The following is a 19,766-nucleotide window of genomic DNA, read 5'->3' as shown; positions in this document are numbered from 1 at the left end:
GAGGTCCGTCGGGGGACGGGGGGAGGTCCGAAAAGGAGTGCAGAGACAGGAGTGACAGGAGCCGGCTGGGCCTCCACGTGCACGGGAGGAGGGCCAAACCCTCGAAGAGTGAGTTCATACAGCACTGGGCGCGCTCCTGGCCCCTGCACCCCAAGGAGCCGTGTGGTTCTCTCGTCCCCCGCGGTCCTACCTGGTCGAATGGTGCTGTCCCTTCCAAAGAGATGGAGGCGTCTTCGCCCCAGACAGAAGTGCTCGATGATGTGGAAGATCTCCACCGGCTTCTCGATGTTGCCGATTTCGGGCTCTTCCGTGATGATCAAGTCGATGTCCACGTTGGCGTGGATGAAGTCGCCGTCGGTGCTGCGCTTCACGGTCCCTTTGATCCCCATGAGGCAGTGTTCCTGGAGACCGGGAGAGCGGACCGGTCAGCCTCATGCCAGAGTCGTGCTTCCTAACGGTCAGCACTTCTGATGTCCCCAACTCCACAACAATCCTCGATTCTCTTAGTTTTTGGGCAACACAACAGGAAAACTTGGATTTCTGGATGGGGGAAGGTGCCAGGGAAGCTAGACCTGAGGGCACTGAACTTGGCCATGGCGTTTCAGAACTGAGTGGGTGACCAAGGAGTCTTTGCCTCTGCAACGCCTGACAGAACTTGTTTTCAAGTTATGGAAACATGGCACTTGACCTTGGAACCTTAAAATGACATCGTGCCAGACCTCGCATGATCCAAGATCAAACTATCCTCAAGGTGTATGCCTTTTCACACGAGGGGACCTTAAGCACACCGAACACAAATAATGTGACAATCAAACCATTTCTTTCCAACCTCTAATCTGGATGGCAGGCGTGTGCAGTCAGTAAAATGTAATCTCTCATGGCTCCATGGATCAGTAGTGGTAAGGATGGCTTGGGCTCCTTCCGAAGCATTTTCCAGCCCAAGAAAGATTCAACAAGAAAGACCCTCTCCCTGGGGTGACTGGCTAGAGGACAGCTTGCTCAGGCCGGGTACTAGCAGGGCAGGCAGGGTTCTCGGGGACTCCTGTGTGGGCTCTCGGGGTCCTCGTGTAGGAAAAAGAAGAGGCAGGAGGGGCGCAGCTACGAGTCTGGCCACCCAGAGGAAGGGACCAATCTGCGGGCCGGAGCTACCAAGAGCCAAACCCGACTTAGACGCACGGCAGCTCAGGACACACAGGAAGATATGTGACCGTCTATGGCATTGTGGAGGTTGGTCTAACAGTGAATAAAATATTTTCAAACTCTAATTTGAAATGACTCATCCACCCCTATGTTCACTGCAGCATTATTTACAATAGGCAAGATCTGGCACAACCTAGTGTCTAACCTGTAGACAGACACTGTCGATAGATGAATGGACAAAAATATGTGTGTGGAATATTATTCAGCCATAAAAAACAATGGAATCTTGCCATTTGTGACAACATGGATGAACCTGGAGATTATTATGCTAAGTGAAATTAGACAGAACGACGTCTTGCCATTTGTGACAACATGGATGAACCTGGAGGTTATTATGCTAAGTGAAATTAGAACGACAAACATATGATTTCACTTATATGGAGAATCTAAAAAACAAAACAAATGAATAAATGGAACAGAAACAGACTCACAAATACAGAGAACAAGCTGGTGATTGCGAGGGGTGGAGGAGGATGGGCAAAACAGGTGACAGGATTAAGAGGGACAGCTTCAGCTGTCAGCCAGCCCCAGGACGTCATGAACAGCACAGGACATAGTCCATAATACCGCAATGGCTTCGTACGGAGACTTATTGTGATCGCTTTGTGACGTGTATAAATATCAAATCACCAGACTGTATACCCGAAACTAATGTAATACTTAAGTCAACTATACTTCGATTAAAAAAATTACCTTGTATTACTACAGCGCCCAATGCCATTCGTACAAGTCTAAGAAAAGAACCTTTCCACCCAAATTAAATAAATACTATATAGTTATTTGGAAAAGCTTGAGAGAAAATAATGAAAACGGTAACAGAGCAGTACAGGGCATACCTTTGTTCTCTGGAAGACAGCCTTTGGGTCTAAAGTCTTAGTCTTCCCAGGATTGTTCTTATTGGTTTTAATCCAACAAATATCTTCACATCTTCTGTAACCCCACTTGCGTAAACACTAGATAGGAAAGAATTATAAAAAGGAATCCTTAGCTAGAAGAAGTAATAAATAAAATAATCGACCAGAATTTAAAAACTTTGAGGTCTGAGACACTAAATTCCAGGTGTTGCAGTGATTTGTGTTTAGTGCAGAAATAGAAAAAAGAAATATCAGTCTCTAAATACACAGCCACCATACAGATACGTACATACCTTTTAGGTATGAACAATCTATATAATTAAATATCACAACGCAGGAAGGATTACGTCATACTCCGATTCTCTAAAGCCACTTTCCATGTCATCACTAAAAAATGGGCTCTGTCATTGCCATTCGGCTCCTCTTTAATCAAAAAATAATTCAAAATATAAGTGATTCCCACAACCTCAATTTTCTATCTACCGAGAAAGCTAAAAACTGTTGAAAATGGTCTAATTGATAACTTCCTTTCAAATGAGTCTTATAATGTTTTTTATATAATACTAAACCACAAAACATTCAAAGACCTAAAATTGTTACGTGTATCTCTTTACTGGGTAGAGCTTTATTTTCATCTTATACACTCTAGAAATCCGATCTGAACCTTAAGTGTCCTAGGCTCTGTTACGTGTGATCTATGACAAATACCAGTGACCACATCACTCGGAGTGGCATTTCGAGGGCCCACCACACGGAGGTGCTGTCTAGCTGCCGGTAAAAAAACATGAGTAAGACCTAGTCCTCATTCCTAGTTGACCCAAGTACGAAGTGGGGGGATATGGGTAAATCGTGTAGTGCAGGATCGCTGGTACTAGGGTCAGGACATATGACACAGTGCAGCATGAAACATGCACTCTTCAGGAATGCTGCCACTGTGAAAGGGGTGATCCACCTCAAAATGAAACCTGGATTTTTATTATAAAATCTCAAAAATCAAGATCAGTCTCTGTTCCTGTTGCCATAGGTTTGTTTTGCACTGGATGCTCCTCAAACACCACAAGGGCCCAAGTCCTACATGCCCTAATCAATACCAAAAGCTCATGAGGATTTCTCACGCTGCATTATTTTAATAATTATTTTTGCCCCAAATCTGCTTTCACCAACATGATAAAGTGCTGCATAAACAAATAAGATAAAACCTCCTAATCATTTTCAACCTAATTTTGAGGGCAGGAGGAAAGTCTAGAGCTAGACATTAAAGCTAAAAAAAAAGTAAATACTAATATGCCTATGAAACCATACAGTATGCTTCTATTTTTGTAGTTTGCCTGCAGCACCTTGGGGAAGTGCCCGCAAAAAAACAGATACTCGACTGGTATAGTTAGCACAGTCGGCTTATCCTGGAGTTAGGAAACGACGGAAGGAATGTCGTCCAACAGTTTCAAACTTGCTAATTATACAAAGAAGACAAGGTCATTGTACAATTTCAGGATTTGGGCACGAACGTATCCCAATAGAACCCTACTTAAATTTTTCACCTGTCAAATGGACTCCTTCTAAAATTACCAGGATTAAATGAGGTCGCTTTCTGTATAACAATGTGTCTTAAAAATGCAAAATATCATCCAATGGCAAGTGAGGGAACTGAAGCCCACACGAGTAAGATCTCTTCACCTAGCATTTCCCTGTTGGACAGCAGAACCGGGCCAACGGAGACTCCCAACACCAGCCACAGTGCTCCCGCTGTTCCTGCATTAAAAAGCGTGTTGCTTTGTTTCCATCTATAAATCTAAAACATGCCAATCAAAAAAGTTCTGAAACACAATTAAATGTAAGGCACTTAACATAAATTGAGGTACTGTAACTTATTTTTTAGCCTCATTCATTCAAACTATGTTCCAGATGCTGTTATTTTTCCAACTTGATTTGGCTTCCATTTGGAATTCTGGCGTTAATGCGATTCAGAATACCTTTAAACTACTCATACTGAGCAGTAAATGTCTGCAGCTTTCTTCTGAGCTGTAATTTAGTTTCAAATCTCTAAACTGTTCTCTTCCTCCACTATAAATCATATTTTGATTTATTCATCCCTAGTACTAGTTAACGAAGGGGTCTTGCCTTTCGTACATTCTTTTGAATACTTTTTAAAAAAGATTTAAGTCCTTACTACTCAAGAATCAAAAAACAAAACATTAATCTTCAAATTTCTTGTGCCAATGTATTGTACTTTTTTCTTAGGAATTTAAAATCCACTTTTAAAAAGACTGTCTTACCACTCTTCCAAGGTCCAATCCTTCCCCGGAACCACACCAGAGAAAAATAAATGATCGAGGGGCTGCAATCTCATCAATTTCCAACTTCATAATCTATAAGAAACCAAAACAATATGGCATAAAGTATTTTCTTTCTCACTCGTCCTAAATCCAAAAGAAGAACCATTGAGATTTATCACGACTTTCAGTAGATGTATTTTTTTATTTTTTCAATTATAGTTGACACTATTTTATATTAGTTTCGGGTGCACTGCATAGTTGTTCAACATTTATATAACTTATGATCACCCCAATAGATCCAGTACCCACCTGGCATCACAGTCATGACAATATCACTGACTATACTCCCTATGCTGTACTTTACATCCTGGGGACTACTCTGTGACTACGGATTTGTACTTCTTAATCCCTTCAGTGTCGCCCAGTCCCCCACCCCCGCCATCTGACAATCACCTGTTCTTTGTAGCTATAAGTCTCTTTGCATTTTGTTTGTTCATTTATTTTGTTCCTTAGATTCCACATATAAGTGAAATTATATGGTATTTGTCTTTCTCTGTCTGACATTTCACGTAGCATAACACCCTCTATGTCCACTCATGTTGCTGCAAATGGTAAGATTTCATTTTTTTAAAGATGCATTCTTTAAATGTACTCATTTTCATTAGTAAACAAAGGAAAATGAATTTTATCCTTAAAAGTTCTTGTTCTACATTTCCTTATTCTACGTTGACAACACAAACATATATGTGCATACATACACATATAGATGTAGCTTTTTATAATAAGTAGTTTGAGAACAATCCTTGGCCATGTACAGAAAAATAAATGAAAACAGGTTAAATTACCCCAAAGTTAAGGGCTAAATTAAAATGAAATATAACAATAAATGTTTGGGGAGAACTTGGTTTCCAGTATCTACAGAAGAACAGTCCTAGATAAAATAAATCAATATACACATTTTATTATGTCTATTTTGAAATACCAAAAAGTTATAATCTATACTTTTGTTTGCCATGCATGTGTGGAATGTCACATTAAAAAAAAAAAGAGTTCTTCAATAATTAAATCTCTAAATTTGGGACTACTGTATCACGTAAAAATGCCTGTAGAAGCAACCATTTTATATGGTAGGTTTTTTCTTTCAGCTCTCTGTGAAAGTTAAGAAGTTTCAGAGGCCACGGCTAAAGCAAAAATTTATCAGTTTCAACATTTAAGAAAATAACTTCTACCTGAAAAACAGATCCATTTAAGTTATAAACATAATATCTCAAAGTTATCTAGATAAAAAAAAACACATTACTTGACAGTAATAATGGAAATAAATCACAATATGTAAAATCTATTCATTTTTATGAATACTTCTGACCTTTTAAGTCTTGAAAGCTCATTTATTTTCATAGAAATGTGAATAACTGAGTGTACAATATACAGTATTCCCAAGACGTAAGGTTAAAGACTTGTAGGAATATAAGCGCTTGTTTAAAATGCCAACACTCAAAGTGTTTAGAACGCCATCTCGAGAATGGTTTGCTCAGTGTTCTCCGGTGTGCGTCCTCACTGATCTGTAGCTGCGAACGTACAGATCTATGCAGGAATGTGCGTGTGTGTACGGGACATGTCTACTTCTTCCGCTTGAAATCCCTGTCCCACCCCTTTCTTCATCTGGCCAATTCCAACTTTGCTATTTATACTGCTCATGTGTCGCCTCCTCTTTGTCCGCGTGCCCCACTTTCTTCAGAATAGGTGGTTTTTCTCAGATCACCTTAGAGAGGCCTCTGTCACTGAACCAACAGAACAACAACACAAGTATCTGAGTGGGTCGGTGTTCGCCCCATTTACAGTGTGCTCCAGGTCTCCAATATACAGCACGCTGCCTGGCACAGGGTGGTACTTAATTAATATTTGTTAACTTTGCTTAATTTTATTTAGAAAAATATAACTATCAGTTACATTATACTGAAATTGTATCTTTTTACCCATTACACTGTCAGTTTCTTAAAGAGTAAAAAACTATGCCTTACATATATATGTTTATACTCTGAAGTTCACTAAAACTAACCAAATGCAAGATGAGCTATCAATCATTCTGTTTTTAGACTTTTCTAGCTGCACCCCCAAAGACCCTAACTGCAACTGTGCATCTTCTAAGACTATTTACCACACGTGCAACTTTTGCCTCAAAAAGATACCATGATATTTGTTTATGTACCTTTGGCCTTCGGCTACAATATATATTGCAAATCGAGATTTATGATCCTAAAAATGTAGGGCTGATATTTATCATCTTACTTTCTGATCAAACAAACGTATACTCATTTGAAACATAAATAACCCATCACAACGGAGAAAGTCTCATCGTACATCATCCCATGTCCAGCACTTCTCGTTGGCAGTGATGCCAGTCTCTCTGTAATATTCCTCTAGCGGGGGTTCCAGAAGAATCACATCGAATTTGGGGGTCAGTTCTCTGATGTCAAAGGCTTCTATATCTGCTTGTAAATACCTATTTGAGTAAAGCATAAAAAGTGACTAAGAGATTTTCAAATCCCTTACAGATGGTAATGAAAGAAATTTAAATATTTCTGAACATTATTTGCAAAGCAATCATCAGCTAATCACCAAATGCCTCTTCAAGGAGGGACATCATCAGTACAGACTGAGCATCTGCCAATGTCCTTCTGTCAGATGTGGACATAATTACACTAAAGTAATTATAGTTCCCCACGTACCTCTAGAATATAAACTTCTCGATTTTTTTCATTACGAGTCCACATTCAGACCTAAGACTCTGAATCTCTTTCCATTATCACCTAAATTTTCTAACGAATGTCACACGACTTTTTTTTCTCAATTGTATAGTTAGGTTAGAAAAACTTTCTCTGTACATTTTAAATTCCTCTCTCTAAAGAACAGTTTATAAAGTTTCTGAATTTTGTTTATATTAATAGTCTTTCTGGCCACCCTAGTGTAAATTCCCACCAGCCTTTGCTGAAAGGTTATGTCCAAAGAGGTGAAAAGTGTTTTGAATATAAACTATTTTGAATGTAAGAGTGTTTTAAATAGGATGACTAAGCATCTGCTAGTATTTCCCTGACATACTCAGACTTTTATTGTGGCTCTTCTAGTCACTAAGAAGACACATTTCAGCAAACTGTTAAATGTACAAAATGTTCAAAGTAAGCTAAATAGATTCTTCAATTTCAAAGACTTTATACACATTTCTGAAGAAAATATCATCCTGTTTGGCAAAGGTTAAAGGAATTGCCATATTCCAAAAATGTTAAGAATAGCAGCCCTGCATACTGAGTTATAATTTTCATTTTCTTCTTTTCTTTCATCTAGGTTTTCTAAACTTTCTTCGATAAATTACTTTTTGAGCAAAGTCATTTCAAATCATTTTAAGTAAACTTAAGAATACAATAAACATGAATGATTTCCTAAGAAAAAAATTAAAGCTGCTTTAGCAAATTACTGGAAAGACTGAAAACAAATTAAATGAAAACATACTGTATACTCATCACTGGAGTGTCAAACGAATGTTTTACTATACAGAAGAAATGTATAAGTTGTGCTGACCTTATATAGGTGTTGGATTATTTTTAAACAGAAAGGCTGCAGGAAAAAAATATATTTTAAGCCTGCGTTGAGAACAGAAGTAATTTAAAATGCTTACATAGGAGGAGTGTTGGATTTTGCTATCAGCTCATCCTTCAGCCTGATGAGCTCCCTCAGCTTCGGATACTCTTCAAATCTGTCAGCCAAGCCTGAGAAAAACGGCAAATTCTAAATTTCAATACAACTGAAGTTAATATTAGAGAATTCAAAGGTTATGAGCCTTCTCCGGAAAACAAAACAATACACACGCATCATTTACTCTCACGTGCCTTAAAGAAAGCGAATTTTGAGTGTTGTAAACATTCCATACACGCATTTTATATCTAATGTCATGTGCAGGTAAAAACCCAGGTGTCCTAAAGCCCAGTTACAGTCACCAAACCATTTAATTTCTCATATTTATTCAGTTAAACAGTCCGTTCATAACACCAAATTTAAGCATTCTGATCTCAGGAAAGGGAGAAAACAATTGCCTTTCTAATACGCTATTTTCCCCTTTTAGATTAAAAAAAAAAATTCTAAGGAATACAGAGAAAATAAGTGTTCTTTTATTTTTTATAATTAGGTAAAGAAAGAGACAATAATAGAGATGAGAGAAATATTGCTGATAATCTTAAGTTGGCTATGCCTTATGAACACGATCCCAGAACAAACCCAAGAGGAAGACAGCAAGTCCCTCACAGAAGATATGGTCTCGCCTCCCTCCCCCTAATCATCTACTTATTAAAGACAAGCTGCTTTCTCTAATAATACCTAGTACCTCGATATGTATAGATTTGTAAAGACCTCTGTTTTTTAAAACTAATCTTCATACATATTTTCAGGCTTAGGACCTTGAAAATCATCTATGAGTTCCACAAAGGTTACTTAAAAAATAGAAGACTCATTGTTCCCATGTCCTCAAAAATATTTTAGATCTCTGAATCTCAGGAGAGATTTCAAGTAAAACAGCACAATGCCTGTTTAAATAACTGTAGGGATGAGGAGGTCTTTGATTTTGTGCTGCCAATGATACCACCAAGAAGTGAAAAGACAACCCACAGAAGAGAAAGAAACATCGGCTAATCTTATGTCTGATAAGAAATTTGTACTCGGAATATATAAAGAACTCTTACAGTGCAATAAAAAAAAAAAAATTAATTAATTAAAAAATAATGTCCAAAGGGTTTGGACATTTCTCCAGAAAAGTTATTTAATGGCCAATAAGCACTTGAAAAGATGCTCAATATCATTAGTCACTATGGAAATGTAAATCGAAACCACAATGAGATACCACTTCATACCCACTATGATGGCCACAAGCAAAAAGACAGACAACAACAAGAGTCCAGGATGTGAAGAAATGAATCCTCATACAGTCCTGGCAGGAATATAAAAATGGTATCAGTGCTTTGAAAAACTGTTGGGCAGTTCCTCAAAAAGTTAGACATAGCGTTATAATGACTCAGCAATTCCATGAGAAATGAAAACAAACGTCTACACAAAAAACTTTACATGAATTTGCAAACAGTGTCGTTTATAACAGCCAGAAAGTGGAGACGATGCGAACGAACGATCAACAAAGTGTGCTACATACACACCACGGGTTACTTGGCAATAAAAAGAAGTGAGGTATTGGCAAATGCTACGACATCGATGACCCCCGATGGAAGAAGCGGCACTGGGAACAGAGAGGGGAAGCCAATTCAGGAAAAATAATTACGTTAGAAATGATCCACCCACAAGATGTATACATTACATGCACGTGATCGGCAGTTAGCGACAGCATATTCCCAACAAATCGGACACACCTACATCCCTGATGAAATTCTGAGGTCTGTGTCCCGTGTCTACGAAATGTTGGCAGTAATCATTATGGGGATTTAAACTCTGCGTTCCCTAAAGAAAAATCAAAATTTAAAAATTAATAGCATGCACTCTGATATACTAATTCTGTTCTTTGTTTTTTATGAGGCACACAAAATATAAGTTGATTGATAGATTAAAAAGTTAATAATATTTGAAAACACCGCAACTGATAGTATTACTCTTTAGGAGCTACAGACATTAACACAGCACTAGCTCATCCTCAAGAGCCAAGGAGCAGAAGACCATTTCATAAATAATTTTAAATCTTTATTTTATAACAATGATTCCTTAATGACTAAAAAAAAAATCTGGAAAACAAATAGGTCTTTAAAATCTTTTCTGGTACAGAGCTGAAATGTGAAGTTATAAGATTTGAAAACTATTTACCTTAAGAAAAGTACTAGAATCTTTATAAATCTCTTCTTCATATGGCAAATTCTCTTCCTCCTGTTGCAGCTCTAGTTCATCCTTGGAAAAAGATTAAGCAGACATTTTATGAACAGGAGGGACAGTTTACATATTATGATATCCTGACTAAGGCTCAACATAAATATTTTATTTCTCTAGTGGATAATAAATTCTTCAAATTATCATTAAAGACTTTGCCTTCTCATCATTAGATCTAACTAGCTTATTATTTTTATAATAAAACAAATTTTATTTTCATTTCCATCAACAATAAATGTCTATAACAATGTTTTGACGAAACTGTCTAGAATTATTTAATCTCAAATATAATATTAGAATTTAGCTTGAGTCAAAAGATGTGACCACCAAAGAACCGATTTTGTTTCTAGTATCACAGAACTCTCTAGAGATTTACTGAAACTATGCTTTGCTTCCCCGTTAAATAGAGTTGCAAAACAACTTAAAAAAAATGGAGATACGTTTTTCATAATACTGTCAACTAACTATTGCAAATATAAGTTTAGAGGTTGGGTTTTTTCTTGGGCTTCTTTTAGAAATGGTTCTAAAAACTGTTGTCAAGCCCACGAGTTTTCAAAATATTTTAGCTGTACTGCCCTATATTGTTACCAGTGAATAACATGAAACAAAAGATAGCCATTCGAAATCTAATCCAGTTACCCAAAGTTTCTGATACGCTTACCTCCTTACTTCGATTTAAGAATATTACTGCCTAGTGCTTACCAGGCATTATGCTAAGTGCTTTAGGTACATCACCTAATTTGATCCACGCAAGTCTTACGTTAAAATAAGGATGCTGATTTAAGATCTTATTAACTGATTACACATATGCTCTATTATACCTACGTATATTAAATTATACACGTGACAATTTTAGACACTTTAACATTCAGCTTTCTGTCAACTCTGTTTTCCTGGATAAGAATCTATTACTGTAAGAATTTATTTTTCTTGGCCACAGAGCAGCCCTATTCTCCACTTGCCTTGTATTCTTCCACTTTGTCTTCATCTGTCTCTCCTTCGTCCTGACATTTACGTTTTGCATTTGGAGCAGAGGTGTCATAGGAAGCCCTGCAAATTAAAACTGAAGCATCACACGCAAATATACACAAGACGTATAAATGCACCTATTAATAACATTAAACAATAGATAATAAAAACAATACAAGGCAAATTTTCCTGATTAAACAGTATCTATCCATCCAATTTATAAATCAACTAAAAAGTCGCACAACCTGATAATTCTGTACTTGATTTTTATAGGAAAGCAACCACGTGAGAAAATAAATCGTTATAAGGGATGTACGGCAAAAAGAAACTACTATATTCCATATCATTTTAATTTCTTGAGCAAAACCAATGCTCAAATCAATAACTAGAATACTGAAAAATTCTGAAATGCTTTGTGAACTAGCAAATGATTACCACTTTTAGGGTAAAGTCTATTTTCTTTTATAGAATTCTTTAAATATAATTATTCATTTATGGTATATAAGCTAATTCTTAGTCTAACATTCCATTTCCTAACTACTTTGCAAATTTCCTTTATTAAGAAGTATCTCATAATTCATGAACAATAAAAACCAGTGTTTCTGAAATCTTCATTTCGATGCCTTCCGTAACAACACACTTCACACCTGAGACTGTTTATTAAAACAATGATCCCATCACAATATTAACATGCCACTAAAAACTGCCCGACTGACCTGCAAGTTTCTCTTGTTTCGGCAATCTCTCTCTGCTCATCTTTGCTGTTCAACACAGCACCAATGCTGTCGGCACTTTCGGCTCCCAGCTGAGAAGCAGCAAATCAAAAGTTAGATCATAAGGCATTAGCCTCTCTGGCCATTTAGAGCCACATCTAATATACCAACTATTAAGAAAAACCAAACATAAAAGCTGTAACTACCTCAGCAGACAAATGGACTGATTAGCTTGTAGGACAATTTGGAAATACCTTGGAGCAAAACCACAGTAACTAAGAATGATTTTTGATGGCTAAAATGCATTTAATTATTTAGTTACGTTTGAAATTAAGACACTTAACTTTGCCAACCTTTTAAAGTAAATAATAAAACACAATTTAGTAGTAGTTGTAATAGCCAAAAAAAGCAGCTGACATAGTATTTATAGTGGAGTCGGCAATATGTTAAACACGTTGCATCCATCCACTCACACGTTATACCTTATCTCATGCTCTACTAAAACGCTATTAAGTTTTATTCAAGCCAAGTCTTTATGTAATTATAGGCACAGTACTGAACTTTACTCATTCTTTAAAACAGTAATGCAAATTCTGGTTGGCAGTTGGGGAGATTTTGCAATACAACAAATGTAAACAAATTACTGGTTGCGACAAGGCTGAGCAGAGTCGCATCAGTTCATGGAGCGCTTTAAAAGCCAGGCTAAGAAGAGCGGAATGCAATTTCAAGGCCACGAGGAACCACCCAATGCTGTGATGCACAAGAAGAGCATGAGGAAATCTGCATTAAACACCTAGCTCGGGAAAAGGAGAAGGCACACTGACACATCGGAGCTGCCAGTCGCCGGCCTTGATCTTCATCTCGATCTTTTGCTCTACCCATGTCATGACTCCCCTAAGGTTCTTCCAATGATATAAATCTCTTCCAAAATATCTACTGTTCCTGAAATTTTAACTCTTCCATAAGACATTCCAGACCCCTATTCTCCTTAGCCAGAGACACACCTACTGTCCATGGAAGGAAGCTGGAATGCTTTCTAACCGCCTCACGGCTGATCCCTCTTTTCACAAGTTATTTCCTCAAAGAGGGTTCTTCCATGAACACTGTACATAGAATAAGTAGCCCCCTTCCACGATTCTCCTTTTTCTTTTCCTCATTCAGATCACGGAACTTAATATAACCTTATGAGTTCACAATTTAGTTGTTTACTCCCTATTTAACTGTTTCGTAGTCTCTATCACAACTTCCAATTATTTTATTTGTATACTCCAATTATTTTATCGGTTTACTTTCATTTACTCCTCCCTCACTGAAATGTAAAATCCAAAGGGAAACTCTACTGACATCAGTACGTTCAGCAGCTAGTATAATGTGACTTATGGTACATGCTCAATAAATATGTGAATGAACCAATGAGATTTCCTACTAGGCCCTAAGTTAAAAAACAATGCATTACAAGAGAAATGCTTTAAATCAAAATTCTGCTTACATATGAAATTGTCTTCTCATGCTCCGACCTTTTTTTTTTAATTGTGGAATGACCAAATTAAGTAAATAACAGAGTTTTCATTAATGGTATTACTAAATATATTACTTGCATAATTATGACAATGTGGTATTGTTTGACAGCACATGTGATTTTTTTGGAAACAAAGCTACAGGTTAAATAACAAGCAGGTGTAAACTGCTGGTGGCAGTATCAACTGCCATCACTGTGGTCTGGGCTTACACACTACATCCAGTGCTTCATCTAGCAGGCAAAAGCAAACCAAGCTAATGATACACACTGTGCTGTGCTCCACTCTATTTACCAATCAACAAATGTTTATTCAAAGCTTTGGACAAGAAATAAAGTTAGGGTACAGGATTAACCCAACAGGAATTCAGTGGCTTTTCACTCAAACCGTATGTATAAGTAAGGACAATGGAAGCTTAGAGGAGGAGCCTAAGCCATGGAGGTCAGCAGAGGTTTCATCACTAAGCCCAAGCTGAGCTGTGCCATAAAGGATAGACAAAAATCGGAAAGACAATTTTTTGAAAAACATAAAGTATATATTACACACGTCATGTTCTGTCTGTCGTGTTCATACAAAGTAGTGAAAGAGGGTGAAATCAGTGGCAAACTGCGAGCCTGTCACTGATGACGTTGGACGTCGTGACTCAGGTGGACCGGTTCCTATCCAACTGGAAGACCTGGTGAAACTCAGATGTACTGGAAAGGCCTAAACTGCAGCCTGAATTGTGGAATTGAGCACAAAATCTTAATTCTTTGAGCTTTATTTTCGTTATCTGAAAGACGCAGATAGCACCTGACATGTATGATCAAGGATAATGTGTGTAAAAAGCTTAGTAAAATCTGGCATTTAGTGAATGGCAGCCATTTTCAGATTTTATGTACTATGGACGCTCTTGGCGAGTAGGGGCTACCTGGTAGTCACGGCTGAACTGCAATGCCTACTAGTGCCTGGCACATAGTAAGACACTCAACAAATAATTGTCCTATCATGTTCTTTGAATCAAACAGAGTTTGAATTCAAACTAAAGAGCAAGAACTTGGTGGTAAGAAGCGGCTACTTGAAAATAAAAGGTAAAAGAAGTTGAGAAAAAGGATTAGAAAAGATACCTGATTTGTCCAAGACCATAATGCCACAGGGACAGGAACAGCTCTGATTCCAAATTCTCACATTTTTAACACTATGTCATAAGTTTTCATTAGGTCATAAGAGGGAAGGTTTCAGACCTCCATTTACTAAAACCAAGATTTAGCACTGAAAAAATAACAATAAGATGCTTCATTAAAGCCTATGAGCATGTCCATTCGTACCACCTGCATTTTCTGCATGTGTGCTCTACTAATCGAGTGTTAACTTACACACTCATACACAAGAAGCAGTGAAGAAAGCTCCAGAGAAACAAACCTGAGTTCAATTTCTGTCCTAGCACTGACTGATTCAGAGCCAAAATTACTTAACCTCTAGAGCCTCTGTTTCGTTATTAACACTACTTATATCAAGGATTTGTTGTAATACACAGAATATGATTCAAATATTTGCTATGGATGACGACGGGGTTACTGTACATTGCACAGTGGCCTGCAATAGGTAAGATAGGGAATCTAAAATTTACACTCAGGTTACTGTCAGTGCAGTCTTTAGATATGATCCCAGAGAAAATTCTGTAAACCTACTTTACGATGAAGCCACTATCTTAAGAATGAGGTGCTAACTACAAGGCAAGGCAAGCCACAGAAGACCATTGAAATAGCCAAGAGAAACTCAGGGGGTAACCAGTCACTCTTCCTTGCGTCAACTGCGGTAATGCAGTCGCGAGGACCAAAGCGCTCCGTCCCCACCACTGGGCACTAGCTTGCATTCAGCAAAGGTCGAAAAGCAGTCGTGGCGTCCGCTTCAGCACCACCACGACCGCGACACCAAATGGAAAACATGAGGGGCAGCGCGGGAGCTGGGAACAGGAAAGGTAGGCAGGCGCAGGGATGAGGATGAGGGGCAGTGAGGGGGCAGGGAGCAGAGGGACGGGGAGGGCGGCCGCGCACGCGCAATCGCGAGCTCTCGCGGGGCCGCCGACCTGCTGCGCAAGGAGCTGTCTCCGTAGCTTCTGCCGCTCCCGAATCTCCTGCAAGCGGCTGTCCATGTCGCAGCTCCCGCTTTCCGCTACCCCGAAAACTTGGCAATTAGCGGGATTTTGCTTCCGAGTCTGCGGAACACGAGATCAGGCTGGATCTTGAGGCGGCGGGTAACTTTGATCTTTTCCTCAGTAGGCATTTCCGGCGCGTCCAGAATTGGCTCGCCAACCCGGAAGTCCCGCCTCCTTCTGGACGCCGAAATTTGACGCCACAGGCAGGGGCCCAATGAGGGACGCCGCGGTGTGGGCGGGGTCTCGCAGCGCCCCGCCTCCCGGGGCCGTCCCACAGCAGCCGGCCTGGGCGGGGCGGTCGACGCGCTGGTCGCCTGTGCTCTCCTGCGACGTCAGGCTCCTTGGTGTGTCAGCCCTGTTTCCAAGGTGTGGACCGTTTTGTTGATTCCCTTCACATTAATTTCCCCAGTTGCTAGGCCTCACGTTTTCAGAAATTACCAGATAATCAGTTTTTTTTTTCTGAATGCACAAACTGATAGAGCTTTGAACTTCGGGGTGGCAGTGGCTGGTTAATCACCTCCTCGAGCCACAGTTGTCTCCTTGGTACACTGGGAGTGGGAAGGGTGCCCGCCTCACGGAGTAGTGAGCAGTGGAAGGACCGAGAGGCACAGGCGTCATGGCGTCGTTTATTATTATTGAGATTTGCCTGAGTTCTTTTCCTTTCAAGGGGGGAACGACCGCAGCATCTGCCCGCGCTCCTCCCCACACCTCACTGGCCCTTGGGGCTTTTCCCGTTTCACTGCGATGCATTCTACGGGTTCTTGCCTTCAGGGAAGCGGGCGAGTAATAACACAGGGGTCTTGGTTCATGTCCTAGAGGTCAGAGGCTGTGGGGACGCCTTTTTGTGCTTGTTCGTTTGTCTCAGCTGAAAATAACCCTGGGATATGGAAACAGCCTGTTGAAATCACCTGGGTCTGGTTGGAGTGGGCGTGATTCTCTCTCCTTGGGAAAGCAAGGGGCAAAGACCAGTCTTAACTTGTTCCCATTACTATCCACCACATTTATCATCTTATTTCAAATTCAAAGTGTCAGAAGTAGACTAAAACATTATGTTGCCTCAAGTTTAATTGGAAATTGTGGCAAGTACTTGCCAACAATAGTAACAAGTCTTTATTCCAGAGTGGATTTCATTTTTAAAAATAGTATTAAATCTTCCAGGTCAAAACCTGGTAAGTCAGAGTAGGCCAAAATGGCCAGGTGTAGATCCTACTAATTATCACGTATTTTTCAAGAACTAGCTCTAACAGATGATTTCAAAAGAGGAATTATAAAAATCTCTTGAATAACGGCAGCACTATTTTAAAAAGTACGGTAACTTCAAGGGGCCTTTCTTTACTAAAAGATAATACTAATTTGTACCGACGACTTAAAGCGTTTCTTTAAAAATCTGTTTATGTTACCTGGCAGTCATGTAAAATCAGTTCTGATTTGAGGTGTTTATCAGTGATGGGACTAGGCATTTGTGTGCTCAAATATTTAGTGATATTTATTGAGCATTTTATATGGCAGTCACTGTGATAGATTCTAGAGTCAAGTTCAGAAAAGATCAAAGACCAAATAAGTGAGATTTTCTTTATGGAGTTGACGACGTAAAGGAGGGAAATTTTTTCTTCTTAAGAGAGTGCAGCGCAGGTTGTTTGCCTGTAGTCTCTGAGCCCCATATTCACCTAAACTCTGCTCTGTGATGATGGTTGGGCTGGGGGAAGCAGTCTACATTTCCCAGCCTTCCTTGTCAAGTGGCTTCCAGTACCATTCTGCCAAGTGGAGGCACAGGCAGGAAATCGGAAGGTGGAACATGGGAAAACTGTAGTTCTTCATTTCTTTTACCCTCTGCTTCCGGCATCCTGACGAGGAAGGTGTGAGGATGGCTGTATCCTTTACAAAATCCCAGAGCCAGTTGCAGCAGCCCTTCCTTTGTGGTCCTGTCTTCCCTTTTCCCACCTTCGGGTGGCACCCCAGCAGTGAGTGCCCTGGAGCTCTCATAATACCCCCCTCACCCTCTCTTCCGTCAGCTCTAGGACTGGGAGCCACTTCCTGCAGTTAGGGATTTCTGATTTGATCTTACGGTGCCCCTTTTGCTCTTCTGGCCTTAAACACCTGTGTCAACATTTCTCCATAGTAAATGCTACCTGTTTAGAATTCTTTAAGTGATTTCTGTTTTCCTGCCTTGAACCTGGACTGATAAAGATTGAAAGGGGTACTTACCTTATAGTATTTACAAAGCCATTGGAATCCAGCAGAGGGTTGTCCCAGTTTTCACAAAGACAAGGCTATTACTCTGAAATCTGTCTCCCAAGTAATGAATTTTAAAACACCAGGCCAGCCAGAACACCAGTAGAGTACTGAACATACCTTTCAGTAACATCTCTTCATCGCTACAATGTGAGGGCCACTAGGGAATGTGCATGGTGGGGCCACAGGGAGGAGAAATTTGGAAAGTCTCCACATATAACTCACACTCTTTGAAAAAGCACTTTCTCTTCTAGGCACACACTTTAAGGAAGTAGTGAGAGAGTCACATAACAATTTATGCATTTCCCCTTAAGCTACTTGAGAATGACTCCTTCAAACCTATGCATCGAGCCGTCTTTTGTAAATCTTCCTAGAATGCCCCTCTCAACCTCAAACTTAAGAATAAAATCAATATCCCTCATTTTCCTGAATAAGGAGGAGTCCACCTCTCCCTCAGCCTCCACCTCACTCAGTGATTATAGCTCTGCCCCTGCCTCCAACACACACACTCACCATCTTCATTTCTGTAACCACAACCTATGGATGATATATATCCTGATTCATGTCCTAATTAGCTTGCTGCTTTCCAGTCTCTTCTTCCTAGAGATTTGTGGAAAAATAATTTCATCATTCTCCTCGGCCCAAAACATTTTTTTTTCTCAATGTCTAGGGTAGCACTGTCCAGTGGAACTTTCTATAATGATAGAAATGTGCTACCCGCTGTACCAGTATAGTAGCCACTAGCCATCTGTAGCCACTGAGCACTTGAAATGTGGCTACTATACTCAGGAACTCAATTTTTGTGATTAATTTAATTAAATTTAATTAAGCATTTCTTGCTAGTGGCTACCATATGGACAACACAGGTCGAAGTTCAAAGGAGTAAAAATCTAAACCATTTAAATACAGAACCCTCTGCTGCCCTGCTCAACCTCATTCTATTCTTTATGTATCCAGTCTTCCAGGCGTATCAAAGTTTTTGTCTTTTTTCCCCAAACATAGCTTCTTTCTTGTAGTTTTTATGAATAATATGAATAATATGTCATTTTTATGGTAAGAGAAAATTCTCCTAAAAGAAAAAGATAGACTTCAAAATGACTAGAAAGCAAGCAATATTTGGTAAGAGAACTCTTCAGGAAAGCACTTAATATAAAACGAATGTCAGAATCTCCTGATAACTTCTGCTTTCTCCTCATATTTTGTAAAGAACACTCAATTGATGTTTATTATCTCCTGTTCATTGAGGCTAACTCCCTCACTTTTCTCGGCTTTATTGGAAAAAGTGGTGTGAGCAGCTGTGTTGGTGAAGGAGAGGAGACAGCCATTAGCATTCTACATCATTCTTGCATTTCTAGCCATTAGGTGCCGAAGATTGCCCTGTCTGCATTTTATTGTGCCCAGCGAGACAACTGCTAAGGTCTAGAGCAGCTGTGCCTCAAGAGAATATTTCACAAGCCTTGTGTGTCAAAAAATGGACGACATAAGAAACAGGGATGAAGATTTGATCATCATTTGTCAATAGATTTTTTAAGGGTATCGTTATTACATAAATTATTTTTAAAACGTTGGTTTCTTGGAATAATGAGAGATTTTTCACAGACTACATGTTAATATCGAATAGAAATACATAGAGAATTGAATAGGTTTGATTTGATGGGGGAGAATTTGCACAAAACACGTCTAGCATCTTTTCAAAATGACCAAAATTGGGAGGAGAGTGAGAAAAGGCAAGGTGAAAAGAATAAATAAAAAGACATCGTAAGTAGTGTCAATATATTTAACTGAACAAACGAGGAAAAATATATAAATGTTGGTTAGTATAATGTTAGTTTGCTGTATCATTTGAGAAATACAGCACAGAATGGGGTGGATGCGTCCCGTAGGATGTGTTAAGTACGGAGAACGAGGAAGCAGGTAGGTAGCTCGTGAGACGGGCTGAGTATAGAGAGTAAGCCACCTAG

At 39.3% G+C, this 19,766-nt stretch overlaps 2 protein-coding genes across 3 annotated transcripts in view; one reads left to right on the top strand and one right to left on the bottom strand.

The window, feature by feature from the left end:
- The window catches only part of METTL14 (methyltransferase like 14), a 22,681-nt gene extending 6,979 nt beyond the window's left edge, over positions 1–15,702 (bottom strand). For both annotated transcript variants that reach the window (XM_006917737.3, XM_025050930.1), the window contains exons 1-10: positions 15,505–15,702; positions 11,923–12,011; positions 11,200–11,287; positions 10,178–10,258; positions 9,733–9,820; positions 8,001–8,091; positions 6,689–6,830; positions 4,328–4,420; positions 2,037–2,153; positions 191–401 (exon numbers count right to left, since the gene is read on the bottom strand). In XM_006917737.3, coding sequence (XP_006917799.1) covers positions 191–401; positions 2,037–2,153; positions 4,328–4,420; positions 6,689–6,830; positions 8,001–8,091; positions 9,733–9,820; positions 10,178–10,258; positions 11,200–11,287; positions 11,923–12,011; positions 15,505–15,570 — 1,066 coding nt within the window. In that variant the 5' untranslated portion in view covers positions 15,571–15,702. The remainder of the gene's footprint in view (positions 1–190; positions 402–2,036; positions 2,154–4,327; positions 4,421–6,688; positions 6,831–8,000; positions 8,092–9,732; positions 9,821–10,177; positions 10,259–11,199; positions 11,288–11,922; positions 12,012–15,504) is intronic.
- A 61-nt stretch (positions 15,703–15,763) lies between these two features.
- Positions 15,764–19,766, top strand: part of PRSS12 (serine protease 12) — an 80,928-nt gene continuing 76,925 nt past the window's right edge. The window contains exon 1 of the mRNA XM_015593887.2: positions 15,764–15,939. Coding sequence (XP_015449373.2) covers positions 15,788–15,939 — 152 coding nt within the window. The 5' untranslated portion in view covers positions 15,764–15,787. The remainder of the gene's footprint in view (positions 15,940–19,766) is intronic.

Source organism: Pteropus alecto, unplaced genomic scaffold (genome assembly GCF_000325575.1).
Source record: "Pteropus alecto unplaced genomic scaffold, ASM32557v1 scaffold17, whole genome shotgun sequence".
Classification (NCBI taxonomy): Eukaryota; Metazoa; Chordata; class Mammalia; order Chiroptera; family Pteropodidae; genus Pteropus; species Pteropus alecto.
This window is presented reverse-complemented; position numbering and strand designations above follow the sequence as displayed.